A 16,604-nucleotide genomic window follows, 5' to 3' on the forward strand; every position below is an offset into this window, starting at 1 on the left:
ATTATTTATATCGTTTTAATTAAATTTTTTTTGAGATATAGAAATTCTTATTCATGGTGTACACTGGATTATTGTAGTACCTATAATTGGGGCAAACAAAATGCATTCATACAGCTAGTGCGAAATGCAGCGTCATTTAATGAATTTAATCGCACTTTCTGAATGAAATTGTTCGTTTTTTTAAGGAAACAAAATCTTACTGACCACAAACGGTAGGTAAGTTTGCCTCAGCAGTCATATCTTATGTCTGAAGTAACTACAGAGTTACTTGTTAATAGTAACTCTGTATGAGGACCATGTTAATATTCTATTTGTTTATTTTGCAAGGGGTTTAACCACGTTTTGTGATTGAAGGAACGTCTGTCGTTTCTGCGCATGCGCGCTGCGAATAGAAGCGACTTCCTGCCAAATAGTTGTCCCTAACAACACACAGCACCTCACCGAGGGAATTTCAGCTCAAGGAAACATAAAGTTTCCTCGGAAGTAGCACTTGGTGACATGGTAAGAGTTTCTTTCTCGTTTGTGTGCGGTACACTGTGCATCTGAGCGCTTTGATGAACGGTTTAGTGTGTAATGGTAAGGTCAGCGAGCCGCGAGCTAAATAACACACGTTGGCTAACTGGTCAAACTGTGCTAAACGAGTACATTAACTGTTTAAGTTGTGTCCAGTATGTACGTCGCAAGTGAAATGCATGTTTCCAAAGATGAACACAATTAATGTGTGTGGTATCTTGGACCTCTTCGGTGAACTAAGTTAGCCACAGTTTTGAAGAGAAACACTGGCTGTGTCTCAAACCCTATCGAGCCTCCTACCTAGGCTGTACTTTCCGGTGTCATAGGAGCAAGGCGTTGTTTAAGTAGCGAAATACTAGAGAAGTAACTTAGATTCTGACAGCAATGTGGATTGGTCACCCGTCCTTGAGTCACTGCGGTTCAGTGCATGTTAAATTTACTTTACTCCAGCCTCTGCCATTGAGAGCCTCCTGCTATTGAGTTTTCTTCTAGCAGAGCTGACCTGTCCTAAATATATCTGACATGGGTGTTTATAAATATTTTATGTATTTGTGCATGTATACCTAAACATGAGTTTCACTCTTTAAAATAAAGGTTGCAAATATGTGTGTGTTTTTGTTGTTGTTTTTTAATACACACCGTAGAAAAACATTTTGGGTTCCCTAGCCTAGAACCTTTCAGTCAACAGATCTTTGATATATGTTAATGCAGCCTATTATTTACACTTCAAATTAAGCTTTCTTTGTTTCTCTTTCTTTCTTTCTTTTTTGGAGCTTTATAGCATATCGTTCACATATTTGTAGATTTGTTTTCAAAATATTAGTTATTATGACCTCAGACAAGATCAAACCTAAACCTGTACCAGCTGTACAACTTGAAGGGAGTATGTTTGCAATCTAGCTTAAATCAATTTCATCTGAGCTCTAACCTGGTTCATCAGAGTTCAAACACAGTTAGCGTGGGTTCACTGGAGTGCAGATGTAGCTAAAATTGATTTGAAATTCTGTGTATTTATCGGTTAGATCTGAAATACCTTTAAAGGGCTGTTTCATTGATTGGAAATATGTATTTAGATTTATGCATTTTGTAGACGCTTTATTTAAAGCAACTTAAAATATTCATAGTATACAATGGTAATTATCAGTCAAAGACTAATGCAAGAAGTACAAAAGAGTAAAGTACAGATAAAAAAGAAATAAGCGTTTACACGACAGCAGCGTTTTTGGGGCCTAAAAATTAAACTTTTGAAAATGGGTTTTCCACTGTCGTCCCTGTGTAAAGTGCAAAAATGCGAATTTACGCAAATGTATTGCGTGTTCGCGACGTAGTGTTTTTTCACACTGACATTGCCAGCTACTGGCCTGGCATGAATAATAAAGCGTTTTAAGTCATTTTTGCGGATCCGTGTGAACAGGGATCGTTTTGACAGCGTTGTTGTCCGTACGTGAAAAACCCAAAAAATTTAGTGCATTGTTTTTGTGAAAACCTTAGTGCAGTGTGTTTTTTAGACTCATGAAATTAACAGAATTTAAAAAATTATAATTAAAAGCGTTCCTCCATTTGCACAAATATAACAGCATTAATGAAAAATGTCATTTTGAAAAACAAATAAAAATGTAATGAATTGAAATTCATAGTTTGAACATTGAACCCAAATGATTTAATTTTGATTGCAACCAAAGTGTAAATTAGAGATGCTCTCATACTCAAAATTGGTGAGACAAAGAGGAATCACATCAATATTCAAAATGTGGCTCGGCTCTATTTCATTCCTATCTGTAGGAGATTAAAGACAATATTTTGAGAAATGTCTCAGTCAGTGGTCTCCAGTGTTCTTTTGTAAGAGTGAAAAAAAGAAAGAAGAATATTTAGTCATGAGCAGGTTTGGAGCGACAAGAATTTACATCTTTGATTGAACTATCCTTTTAAAAATGGTCTATTTAGGTTGACTGAAATTAGATGTTTTAATCTTGTCACTTTTTATCACATTTTCCATCCACATTAAAGTTGTTTTCATACCCAGATCCCGTTCCTTAGACATCTAGCTGGACATTGCATAAGCATCGCTCAGGGTTACACGTGATTTACAAAACATTGTAGTCTCACGTTTACGTGAATGAAGTGTCTGCAAAATTGGCTCAAGTGTAAGCGAGCGTCTGACCTGCTTTCTCTCTTTCCTGCTTCATATTCCAATTATATAAATGCAGTTTAAAGAAGGCGCGGGGTGAATAAAATTAGGTTAGATCTTATCCTCGTCCACCCTTTGGATGTGACAGCTTGCGCAGAAACACTTAATGCCTTTGATATAATCAGGAAAGAATACAAGCTTCCTTGTTTTCACCAAATGTAGGTTAGTGTACATGTAAGGAGACGCGGCCATATAATCCAAGCATGTGTGCTGGAAAGTGGGAGGGTTCGGGGGAAACATCTGTTGCTTTTGTGGGGGAGCCTCACGTGCCTCACCTGCTACCAGTGTGACTGTGGGATTAGGACCCGCAAGACCCAGTATTTCTTTGACTTTCCCATAATGCTCAGGTCCTCGAACGCACATGCACACACCTGACAAGGATCAGTCCCAGCGAGGTAGAGAGGCAGGGGCTGGAGGAGCATATATAAAGATGTCTCACCGTGTTGACTTGTCTTTTAGCAGGGCCTTGGCCAAAGCAGAAGCAGCAGAGACTGACGGTGCAGATTTACCAGGGCGGACGGAGAAGAAGCCCTCTCCCACAGCCATGGACGAGTCGCAAGAGGTGCCCGAGCTACCTGTGAGTACACTGCACTTACTGACCAGTCAGGAAAGAAGAAATGTTCATATGGAGCTGACAAAAATTAACAACTACTTTTTTTGACATTGAGATATTCTGTTAAAAAGGAAAAGTTTTCAGTGATGTAACTGGACACTATTTTTTTTTATCATTTAAATAACTTTTTAATCATTTTGATTGCTTTTATAACATGTGACTCTAAATTATGCTTCCGTCACTGCTTGAAATGCTACGCATTATTATGTTAAATAGTATCAGCTACTGTTAATCATTCAACACACTGAGAGTCATGATTTTTTTTTTTTCTTCTGTTGTTTTGATTGAATAGACAAAGAAAGCTCGGCATGATCCAGAAGTGAGTCAGAAGGGTAATTCACGGTAAGTCCAACAAGGTGCATTTGATATGTTCATATATAACTTGCATATAATTTATAGCTTGGATAAAGGGTGAAGATGCCATTATAAGTAGTACAGATCAAGGACCTGGATATAAGATTGTAATCTTGCATTATTGCCGTTGTGCCCTTGAGCAAGGTGAAAAAATGAGGGGAAAAAGTAAGAACAAAGAGTGTCTTGTCAGAGTGAAGTGGACAATTGCCAATCTTCAGTCAAACTTTATTATCTTTTAGCAGAATGTCAAGGCATTAAAAAAAAAAAGCATCAGAAGTGCTGCAATCACTGCGTCTTTCAGCCAGTCATGCACAAGATTAAAGAAATTTTAAAGATGACAATTTTCAAACATCATCTTAAAGGCTTATCTTAAGAGCTGCGTTGAAAATATTGATTTCCAGATTTTAATCAAACCAATATCAATTCTTAAATCCTAAGACCTTTTTTTTTTTATTTAATAAAATTTAAATTTTCGTTAATGTGCCTCCCATCCAATTGTTACTTTTGATATAAAATAGTTTTTATAAAATCTGCCTTATAAGCTATTTAAATTTACAATCCACTATTAACTAACTATTAACTGTTGAGAAAAAAATAGCATGTACCAGAATCAATATTGAATTGCGATCTGAGTTGAATCAGAATCATTTCGGTTTCATATTTCAGATGTGTTGTCCATTGTGATCACTGATGATTGTTGATATGTTATTATACTTTAAGTGAAACACAGGAGAGGGTTATACAATTTGTTATTTTGCAGAAGTGTGGCTGCTAATGACAGCAGTGACTCCCCTAACCGGAACGAATCGACAGCAGAGGTCAATTCATATCCACTGTCATCTGTCACTCACTTGCACACGAGTAAGTAGCTTTCAAATTTTGTGTCCCTACATGTTTTTGAGATGTGTATAATTTAAACCCTCAATGTCTCCGGCAGTGCCTGGAGGTCCAGACCGGTCAAATCAAGAGACGATATCAAGATCCCAGGGCTGCGTCTCAGAAAATGCATATGATCACAATGGTAAGGCTGTCATGATCAGAGATATATTTAAAGCATAATCCATTTGTAACAAAGCATCCTACTTTCGTAACAGCAGTGACGTGCAAAGACCTCACCACAACCACAGCCACTGAATATACCTCACAGATCTACCAAGGAAGCAAGTAAGTACTAAAAGTTGTTTTAAAACTTTATCTTTTAAAATGCAGTCAATCATTGGTCGATGTAAAGCAGTGGTCGGCAACAGGCGGCTCGCAATAATATCTGCCCACAGCCAGATTATTTTGATAGCGGCTGGTTCTGAAATAGATCTGTCATGACCGCAACAGTTACTCACAATCAGAGTATGGGAGCGGAGCGGTGTGATTTTGAATGGAGCGAGGAGGATTTTTTAAAAGTCGGAGCATCGTGCTTTTCACTCGCTCCATCACGAGTAGCCTACAATTCATGCCAACGACCCGTAATATAGCTGCATATTTAGCAAGAACTCCCATGTTAAACATAAGCATCTAGCTTGATAGAGAAGGATCACTCAAATCAGAAAGAATGTGAAGGCTATGATAGTTCTCAAGGAATTAGTTTGTTCCTTCTAGATAGGCCACTGAATATTTTCAGCTGAAAGCATGATTTAAACAAGTAGATACTACAACACTTATTCACACGCAATCGTTTTCTCTTTCATCACAAACAAAATTTGCACCGCAAAAAGCAGCATACCTTTTAATGCTGACAACCATGTTATTAGCTTGTTATTTGGTAGGAAAAAAAGTTTGCACACTAGTGTTCCAATAAGCCACTTTGAAACTCTCCTGTTATTGTATTTTTTAATATACGTTATGAACAGAACTGTGGTATTTCAAACATACTGAAATACTTTAGACGCAGAGCGAAGGCGGAGCGGTGTTTCTGATATCATTGAGCGGGAAATGGTGAACCAGGAGCGGAGCTGTGATTATTAAATGCGCGGAGGGGAAATTGTTGGATTGTTTAAAGTTGGAAGTTGGAAGATTGTTTAAAGTTCACTTAAATTAGAAGTTATTTTCTAATAGAAGTCTAATAAAGTTAAAATTGATAGCTCTAAATTATTCTGTAATGTTGAATGGCTATAGTCAGTGGTTAAATATTAAGGGGGAAAAAAAATTATAGAGACATCAGGAGCCTATTATTGGTCTCAGGGATACTAGCCTTCAGTTATAAAAAAAGATGCCATTAAACAAATATTAATAATATGCTGTATTTATGTTGTTTGTACATTAATTTGAAGATTGAATGTAAAATTTTTGCAATATAAAAGTATATTTAAAAACTTTAATGTTAGGTGGGATTTATCACGATTAATTGCGGTTAATTTCAGAAAAATGTGCGATTTAGTTAATTTTTTTTATGGATTCACAGCACTAATATACATATATATATATATATATATATATATATATATATATATATATATATATATATGAAATATTGAAAGCTAATTTTCTATGTTAAATGTATGATAATTAGCTGAGTTAGGTCAATTAGACTATGAAGCTAAACATTTTTTCCTCTCAAATAACATACTCGGATAAAATCATAAGACTTCAGACACATATTAAAGAGTAGCAGTTATGAATTCATGTTAACTTTAAGATCATACTAAATATCAAACATAAATATCTAAATATCAAAGTTCATACAGATTAAATGGACTATGCCTTCATTTGTTCAAGTCAAAGTAAATGTGGCATCTACCCAGACTAAAGTCTATAGTAGTCTCCCTATGTTCAGCTGTGTTATTAAATGTTCAGTAACTCTCCTCCATTATTCTTCAGCACCGCTGTCACTGCATATGCCAGTCAAGTGGCTTTCCCTTCCCTGGGCCAGCCGACCGTATACAGCGGCTTTCCTCAGTCCGGCCAGACGTACGGACTGCCACCATTTGGTCTGTGCTTCACCCAGTTGCCGTCTTGCTTTAGTTCATCTGAACACTTCACCCAAACTCATTCCATTTAACCCTCACCCTGCATTCACTCTGTACGCTGGCAGTCAGATCAGTTTATGTCTCAATGTTACATCCTGTTCTCAACCTCCCTCTAATCACCTCTTTCATCTCTGCATCCCCTCTCTCCTCCACCTTTTGCCCTCTACTGCTCCATCTATCCATGCACGGCCTCAGGCGCCATGTGGCCAGGCTTAAAGACAGAGTCGCGGCTGCCCGAGGCGCCCTCTGTTGGTCAGACGGGGTTTCTCAGCTTCAGCTCTGCCTATGCCTCAACCCAACCCAACCAGATCCACTACTCCTACCCCAGCCAAGGCAAGCCTGCTACCGCTCTCTCTCTCTGTGTGTCTCCACACACTCTCTGCACCTCACAGCCTTAGCAATATGGGACCGCTGAGGAGAAAGACCTGCCCAGTTCAAATCAGCTAAAACCACTTCCATTAACACTCATACAGCCTTTCATTCAGTAATACTTACCATGACTGTACTTTTTGGTTGTTTGACATTCTGTATAATTGTTCTTCATCCCCAATCAGGTTCCTGTTTCACTACATCCAGCGTGTATACTAACATCCCCCCAGCAACTGCTGTGACCACAACTACTGGCGCACATCAGGTGAGTCCACCTGCAGTCAAAAGAGGAAGTCAGTCAGTATTTGAAAGGACGACATTACTAATATAAGGATGCTGTTCTCTGCTTTTAAATTAGATGAACAGAAGTTGCTTTTACATTATCTACAGACTTTGAACTCTGATATGAGCAAAAATACAAAATCATCATGTTCTTGATGATATATGTTGCGATATACTATTTTCTTATGGAAACTTGATTCAGAAACATGAAAAAGAAAAGATTCTTAAATTTCAACCAGTTCTTATATATCTCGACCAGTAAATTGTAAAAGACTTGTTCAGAAAAGTAGGTTGTATGGCAAATAGAAAGGACACCTTGAAACAGTCAGATTGCTTTGATGAGCAAACAATTTAGACTTCTTAATCTTCATTTGTTTTACTCCAGGAGTTTTCAAGTTACAACTCTCTTGGTCCGAGTCAGTTCTCGCAGTACTACGTTCCTCCTCCCAGTTACCTGTCGGCTGGGCTGCCCAGCAGTGATCGAGATGGAGCAGGTGTAGTGGCACCTGACTATCCAGCCATTAAAACTGAAGGCAGTGCCTCAGCAAACCTGCCCAACACAACAGGTGTGTTAGCATTATCCCTCTGTAACGTCACAATAAACCTTCTCACTTATTTAGAACTTTGTAAATATTAGTACTAGCATTTTTCCACCTACTGTAATTGGCTTAAAATTTGTCAATCCATAAAGTGTATATATTATACTGCTATCATACTTTATACTAAAATAGTAAATATTTCTGTATCAAAATGCATTTGAATTAATTTATGATGTAACTCAGATATAATTCATATAATTAATATATTTGATAATTGGAGTATTAATTGTTTTAATAGTAATAGTTTAACAGTAATTTAATAGTACATGGGAGGAAAACTGTTGCCCTGTCCTGGACTAGATTACGTTGTTGTTATTGTGGATGCCCCTCATTCTTCTGGCTCTCACTGCAGTTTATGTTTTTGCTCGTTCCATCAGATGCATCCCCAGGTGTGACGATCCCAACAGGTGTGGCTCTGCCTGCTGGGATGGCCCTCCCCACAGGAGCACGGGACCAAGATGAGACCAACCACAAAAGCCCTCCTGGCAAAGCTAAAGGCAAAGCTAAGAAATCTGATGATTCCCAGTCCACAGACAATGACCTTGAGGTAAGAAAGCAACCTGTATAGTTTTAACGACACCTTGAAGTCCAAAAAAGTATGCAAATGCAGGCACACCGAAAAAAATACATTAAATTGAGCTTGCTCAACTTAACAGAGTCAGCTTTACAATTTGTTTTTTATTTATTTTGCTGAATATTAAAATGGCGAGTAGAGTAATGAATCATTAGATGAGCATAATGGATTTGGGCCAGTTGTACAAACATAATAAGGGACTCTTTTTCTCAGCGCGTCTTCTTGTGGGATCTGGATGAAACCATCATAATTTTCCACTCTCTTCTTACTGGCTCATTTGCACAGAAATTTGGCAAGGTACAGCAAATTGCTTTTACACTCGCAGAAGTAATGCCTGTTTTTTTTCCCCATTCTGACATTCTTGCTGTTTCCTGGGATGCTTTTATTTTTTCAGGATCCAGCGACAGTTCTCAATCTTGGTCTTCAGATGGAGGAGCTGATCTTTGAGCTTGCAGACACTCATCTCTTCTTCAATGACCTCGAGGTAAGCAGAGTGTAACACAAGGTTCAGTTTGCTTTATGTTCATGTAAATAACATTCACCCCTCCTGTCAACACAGGAATGTGATCAGGTCCATGTTGATGATGTTGCCTCAGATGACAATGGGCAGGACTTGAGGTGATGAAACCAAGTCAAACCTTATGACGAGTTTTCCAGCAATGTTACAACTTAGACTAGCAAATTGCTTTTCAGTACACAAAAGTAACTGTTATTTTGTTTAGCCTGTAATAACACATCTAATATTGATTATTCTGGTTTAGCAACTACAGCTTCTCCAGCGACGGCTTCAGTGGGCCCAGTGCAGGCAGTGGTCCAGGGTCCACCACCGCGGTACAGGGAGGAGTTGAGTGGATGCGTAAACTGGCCTTCAGATATCGCCGACTGAAAGAGATCTACAATGGATTCAAAGGGAATGTGGGAGGTGAGAGTTTGTCTCACTCTGCTCCAAACCATGCTGCATTTTCCAACGGTGGCGCTGTTACTGTACCATTATATATGTGGGGCAGATCTATCAAAATAGGGGCGAGACCCTTTTTGGGTAGGGGCGTGTTTGTTTTGGTGATTTCAAATATCCACATTGGCTTCCAGAAATCGCTTACCCTGCCCTTCAGTTATTGAGGTTTTTTTCGTCACTGTTTCATTCTGTGATCCTGCATGTGGAATATGAATAACAAATATTTTTGCCTTTTATGGACAAGTTTCCTACAATGACGTTTTGTATCTAAAACATACAATACAGACACTGATGCACAAATGTGGATTTGTACTAGCTGTCTAAAGTATGAAAAATGAATAAACTATGATAAACTCAATGATTTAGCATAAATTATGAAACTGGCTTGTTCTGTCGTCCACAATAGAAGATTTTAAATGCTGCTCCAGATGGCATGAAGTGATGCTGATAATAATCAATGAATACTAAGTTTAAAAAAAAAAAAAAAAGTAAGCCTTCATATCATGTACCCACAACAACATTAGGTGAACATGTTCCTCCGATCTTTGGAAAAAAACAACAACAAAAAAACAATGTATATGTATTGAAAAAGAGTCAAAAACAACAGCGAGGACTGAGTACAGAATCAGGATTGGAGTGAACATTGAGCATTGCTGTTAGTTGTGTTACATTATTAATGGAAGTCATTGTTTTTGTCTGTGTGTTGTGGTGCTTGTTTGTTGTTGCATATGGTTTACTGCTGGCTGTAAAACAAATTGCCTTTCGGGGATAATAAACTAAACTTGACTTGACTTGACATGGATATAAAATAGCGATACAGACCAGGTCCAGCAGTATATTTAAATGACTGCTTATCAACAAGCCTAATATATAATGTATTTTAATGCCAGCATCTTCTGATGATCTTGCAGGTCTGTTGAGCCCAATGAAGAGAGACCTACTGCTCAGGCTGCGCTCTGAGATCGAGACCGTTACAGATGCCTGGCTGAGCACTGCCCTCAAATCTCTCTTGCTCATTCAGTCGAGGTGAGATCTGTCTCTGTTCCCTGAACATGCATGATTTAGAGGAAATCATCAGATCTGCCTATAGGCATTGTGTGTGATGTGCTGGAGCTACACGCCAAACATGTTTCTCGGTGTAGATCCTTCAGCTTTAATGTAGAGTACACGTTAACAATGGGCTAAATGTTTTGGTGTTTGTTCACAGGGGCAGATGTATGAATGTTCTGGTCACCACCACTCAGCTGGTTCCTGCTTTAGCTAAAGTGCTTCTCTATGGCCTGGGTGACGTCTTTCCCATCGAGAACATCTACAGCGCCACTAAAATAGGTAATAGGTTTGGTTTATCAAAAATTTAATTTTAAATATTTGCTTACCCTCATGTCTTTCCAAAGCCAGATGTTGTGCAGAACACACAAGATGAATTTTTGAAGCATGTTCACAATGCTGTTTGTAATATATAAGGTGCTCTGACTCTGAGCAAGTTCCATGAACAGTGTTCTCTATGAAGATGGGGAAGCATGAGTAACCGAAGGATAAACAGATTTCCAGCCACTGTATTAGCTTTACTACTATATATATGTGTTTATGGAGATGAAAACTAAAAAACTGCCCCAGAACAGCTATCAGCGTGGACCATAGGCACCGATCACATTATTATTGCAGAGCGCATATTCAGTTCATGAGTAGCCTAACCTCTCCGCTCGGATCGCAGGTGGATTTCCCTCACTATATGAGTGAGAGAGAGCGCTGTCGGTGCGTCTAGTTTTATGTGAACAAAACTGGATGCTCTGTCTCAAATATTACAAGTGTCTGTTATGCAGTGTGAAGAGTGGGCACCGACCAGCAGAAACATAAATCTGCACCTATGGCATTGAGCACGAAACAAAACCTTGTCAGAGCTACAATGCGGCACAGAAGTGTGCAGTGTGTGTGCTTGCCACGCGTCTACATTTGAAATAACAAACCTGAGCGTGCAAAAGACGCGATGTGAACGCCTATTTCTTCGTGTGGGGCTCCATTTTTATGATGAGGAGTAGAAAGGTTGAGAAAGCACTCCAGGTACATTTTGAAATGTACCAGGTTTATAATCCATCCATCCATCCATCCATCCATCCATCCATCCATCCATCCATCCATCCATCCATCCATCCATCCATCCATCCATCCATCCATCCATCCATCCATCCATCCATCCATCCATCCATCCATCCATCCATCCATCCATCCATCCATCCATCCATCCATCCATCCATCCATCCATCCATCCATCCATCCATCCATCCATCCATCCATCCATCCATCCATCCATCCATCCATCCATCCATCCATCCATCCATCCATCCATCCATCCATCCATCCATCCATCCATCCATCCATCCATCCATCCATCCATCCATCCATCCATCCATCCATCCATCCATCCATCCATCCATCCATCCATCCATCCATCCATCCATCCATCCATCCATCCATCTGTTTGATAAGCAGTTAAATGTGTTTGTTTACACACAGAGAAAAACAAAAGTGTAAGCTTTTAATAAGTCCAATAAAATTATCAATAGCCTACTCAACATGTAAAAATTGAGTTACAGATTTTTAGCAGTTTGGACTTCAATAAAGAAAGGATACTTGCACTGAACCTTTTCACGGGCATTTTGTTTAGACTGATATCGTGAAGTATCATTATAGGATTTTCTAGAAATATATAGATTATCGCTGTATCGTGATATTATCGTGAACCATGTATCGTGATTATATCGTATCGTGAGGTACCCACCCCTAGAGTATATTGGGTTCTTTACACATGACAGCATTTTTTTTGTTTGTAGTTTTGTGAAACTTTACTGGTTCGATTTCATTTGTACTTCTCATAAGCGTGTCTTATTCTATTGAATTGCATGCGGGAGGTGCTGAATTACAATTTTGATCTACAGCGCCACACTGATCAAACCACATTAATGCAGGCTCTTACATATGAGATCAAATAACTATTTAACAACAAAAATATTTTTAGATTTAATTGTTTCAACTCTGAAGACCATAAGATATCATATGGCTTCAGAGGACTTCCAGTATAGTGCTTGGAGCTTTCATCTACTTTTATTATATATTGCAAATATCAGAATGTTCTTTGAAATTCACTTTGTGTTCCACAGTATAAAATGTATGGTTTTGAATGGCATGAGGGTTAATAAATGATGACAGTATGTTCATTTTTGGGTGAACTCTGAGCACCAGGATAAATGTACCTGTTATGTGTAACACATATGTAACTCCTGTTAACAGGAAAAGAGAGCTGCTTTGAGCGCATCATCTCTCGCTTTGGGAAGAAAGTGACCTATGTTGTTATAGGGGACGGTCGTGATGAAGAGTTTGCAGCAAAGCAGGTACAATCTCAATACCAGCTTTTTGACATTGTATACCCCTGGCCCTAACAATATAATATCTCCTATTATGCCATTGCTAAATATTCCTGATGATACTGCTATTCAGGGGTTCCCAAACTTTATCTAAATTAATTACATAAGATACACTAACATTAAGAAAACATGAGTAAAATGTTTTTGAAAGAAGACTCTTGTGCTGCATTTATTTGATCAAAAATACAATAAAAACAGTCATATTGCGAAATATTATTGCCATTTAAAATAACTTTTTTTTATGTTTAATGTTATTTATTTCTGTGACGGTGAATTTTCAGCATCATTACTCCGGTCTTCAGTGTCACAAGACTCTTTAGAAATCATTCTGATATGCTGAAATGCTGCTTATTATTTTTGTGGAATCGTTGGTACTTATTTTCCCAAGAATCCTTGATGAATAGAAAGTTCAAAAGAACAGCATTGATTAAAAATAGAAATCTTTTGTAGCATTATAAATGTTCTTACTGTCACTTTTAATTCATTTAATTCCTCCTTGCAGAACAAAAGTATTAATTTCTTTCTTAGAAATAAAAGAATAGAAATTTCTTATTGACTTAGTGAAGCTAGCGCATTTAGTAACGTTCCAACTTTCCCATTTGAATAGGCCTGATGAAAAGGTTCACAAGGGTTGCTTTATTGTTTGTTTGTTTTTACATTTCCATTGAAAGTTCTGTTTATTGATCTGTATATGTTTGATCTAATCTGTGTGCATCATCACTCTTTAGCACAACATGCCATTTTGGCGAATCTCTTCTCACGGAGACCTGATTTCCCTTCACCAAGCTCTGGAACTGGACTTCTTATAGATGGAGCTGGAGGTAAGACATGGATTGCTCCAGCAGCACCCATCAGCAATCCCATCCACCCCTAACCTGATCCAGCGCGGCCGTGGAGCAGCTGACGTAGACTCTGGGATGTTAGCCGTCATAGACAAGAACTCAAGACGCTCTGTGACATGACCTCACAAGCCCTCCATTCCCTCAATGGCAGCTATCCTCCCCTTAGGTTGAATCTTGCACTGGGACGCCACACAACCGTACACAAGGAAAAGAGGAAAAAACTGTCTCCCATTCTTACTGCATCTTTCTCTTGGAAAAAGGATGTACTTTACCATCTTCAGCATAACTGGATTCACCAAAGGAACAACCCATGACCAAAGGTCTGCACTGGCACAGAAACTTAGGATTGAACATAGTCTTTTCCTGCATTCTTTTTAAAGGGCTAAAAAGTAAGTTGGAGTCATTTTGATTTGCACTCATTCCAAAGGTCAGGATATTGGTTCTTATGAGATGGCAAGCCTCCAACAAATTATGCGATTATTTCAGTTCTTAAAACGGATCGCAGACACGACCTGTTTAATATCAATGTACAGATGGTACCAACAAGGTTTAGCATAGATCCCACTTCATTTTTACTGTATCTATATATGTATTTTCCTAAATGTTCCTGGGATCTACTTTCGTTTACCCTTCATACACATTTAATCATTTCTGCTTTAAATTAGGCAATATGACAAATTACAGAGTTCCTAATGGAAACCTTTTATTTTTGTACAGTTTGTCCCTCTTTTTCTTTGAAAGAATAAATCGCCCAAAAAGGAGAATTTGCATTGTTACTTTTGTTCCAAATCCCAACTAACTTTCATGAAACACAAAAGGAGATGTTTAGAAGAATGTCCACGCTGCTCTTTTCCAATGAAATTTGAATGGAAAAGGGCACTTGAAAAAATCACCATAAGTCAAATACATCTAGTGTGTTATCTGATGGAAGTTATGATGAGTACAGACCTAAATTTAAATGATTTACAAACAGCCTTCCCCTTTGTTGAGCTCTAAAGTTTAACTCCATTATTAGCTGAAACTTGGTGTGACATTTTCTTGGCTTGCTGAATTTGAATGAACACAAATGCAGAGATTTTCAGTGAACATCTACTTAAATCTGTGTTTCGATGACTTCAGAAAACTGTTGGATCACTGCAACCTGTCTCGACTCACATTTTACTGTATGGAAAAGAGCAGCACTTTTGTGTTAAGAAAGCTGGGTTTTATGGGATGGAATCAACAAAATGAATGCATTTTTTTTTTTTGAGCCATTTCTTTAAAAATCCATATTAAGGTGATGTTTTGAGGGGAACATAGGCTCCTGGATTGATACGGTCTCATGTTAAATGTCTATAATGCAATTATGAGCCACATGAACTAACTGCATTCTCGTCCCGAGGAAAGTCACATGGCTGAGTGGGATTTTGTAAAATTGCCTCTTGCATATAGCCAAAATTACCCATGGATTTGAAGCTACAGGGCCCGTTTTCTTTCATTTGTACGTGTTTGGGAGAAAATCTGTGTGATAGTGTGCAATACATTTCTGGTCCGTGATAAATGATTGTTTCAATTTTGGTTGAAGGTGGTTTTTACGAGCAGGTTTGGGTGTGATATTCCTAACCGCTGCGAGATTTTGACTGAACATTACTGAGCCTGAAGAAAAAGCATTTTTACTCAAGCAGCTTTGACAATTAAGAATGTGTAATCTTCATTTGTTTGCATAAATGTGTGTTTTCTTGTATATATTTATATTGTGCCTTTTATCTATAATCACCTTTCAGTAAGTGTATTATCTTAAAGGGAATTACTGAAATATGGCAAACATATGCAATATGACAAACATATGTTTGTATTGTTTGTTTTTCTGGTGAAGTGTTACCTTTGACTCATAGGCCTATGCTGTTATCTGTCTTTTTTTTTAGTTTGGTACTTTTGATGTGCTCCGACTTCATTTCTGCAGAAATCATTTTCTCCATAGCTCAGCCAATCAGATGCTGTCGTTCTTTAACTTGAATCATAAAAACTGCTCTTCTGGTGCTTTTTTTTTTCTCTGTCCTACTTTGTTTCCTGCATTTTTCAGGAAAAAAAAAAAGATTTAGTCCCTGTATACTGTCTGTTATCTACATTAGTACATGACACTATCATTGTGTGATCTTGGGATTTGTTACTAATGCATAGACAATCAAGGGATGAAACGGCTCTTTTAGCCAGAGAATAAATGCTCGAGCTAGCCCTGGAATTAAGCTTGATCTTTTAGATCAGTAGGAGAACTTGGCTTATTGAAACTGGCTGAAGAAGCAAATATCTGTACCTACACTGTTTATGGATTTGTGTAAGTGATGTCATTAAATACTTTGAGGCTGCGCTACCTGCTTGACTTGTTTATCTCTGACTCATAATTGTGTGAATGAAAACATCTCCAGGACACATTTAAACCCAAAATCTTTTGATTTTATTTGACTTGTCATCCCTTGTGACACTTGACTTAATTAGCAAAGAGTTGGAACAAACCGAACAACTGGAATACATTTGTATTTCTGTGCTTTTCTAAAGCCACCAAAACAGACCTGTGAAATTTGTGTGGATGTAATATTAAAACCATCAGATATATGAAAATAGCATTAGAATTTTTTTTTCTTAAGTTGAATAAGAAAATGCTTATATTTTTGTCAAAGTTATTTCCACCAAAACCAGGTATTCGCTGGATAAAAAAATTAAAGTTTAACTTTAAAAGTTCAACCAAGAGCTAGAAGTAGAAATTAGCAGCCATGGTCCTGCTCCTCTTGAGGACTCCAGTGAAAGGCTGCGCAGGCGCTGCAGCTGTATCTTCCGGGGACAAGTCTGTGTCCATGTAGTATGCTGCAGCTCTTCTGTACTTCCCTTCTTCTAAATGCACTGATGTTTCTAAATAGGTACTTTTTAAGTGCTTTTGGGCTGTATCAGCACTCTTG

The 16,604-nt window shown here is 38.1% G+C and overlaps 1 protein-coding gene across 2 annotated transcripts; it reads left to right on the forward strand.

Annotated features, from left to right (window-relative positions):
* The first annotated feature begins 384 nt into the window (after positions 1 to 384).
* LOC306847427 (protein phosphatase EYA3-like) lies at positions 385 to 16,036 on the forward strand. Of its 2 annotated transcripts, XM_079381378.1 has the most exons (19): positions 385 to 501; positions 3,161 to 3,278; positions 3,607 to 3,656; positions 4,429 to 4,529; positions 4,606 to 4,689; positions 4,763 to 4,832; positions 6,480 to 6,589; positions 6,824 to 6,961; positions 7,183 to 7,262; positions 7,665 to 7,845; positions 8,256 to 8,425; positions 8,666 to 8,749; positions 8,847 to 8,936; positions 9,012 to 9,070; positions 9,214 to 9,374; positions 10,319 to 10,433; positions 10,615 to 10,736; positions 12,696 to 12,796; positions 13,558 to 16,036. In XM_079381378.1, the coding sequence occupies exons 2-19, from the start codon at positions 3,246 to 3,248 to the stop codon at positions 13,636 to 13,638; spliced, it is 1,830 nt and encodes a 609-aa protein (XP_079237504.1). In that variant the 5' UTR covers positions 385 to 501; positions 3,161 to 3,245; the 3' UTR covers positions 13,639 to 16,036. The 2 variants fall into 2 exon arrangements, with proteins under 2 accessions (XP_079237504.1, XP_079237505.1); XM_079381379.1 differs by lacking the exon at positions 6,824 to 6,961.
* The last annotated feature ends 568 nt before the right edge of the window (positions 16,037 to 16,604 follow it).

The sequence above is a fragment of the Barbus barbus genome (genome assembly GCF_936440315.1).
Source record: "Barbus barbus genome assembly, chromosome: 27".
Classification (NCBI taxonomy): Eukaryota; Metazoa; Chordata; class Actinopteri; order Cypriniformes; family Cyprinidae; genus Barbus; species Barbus barbus.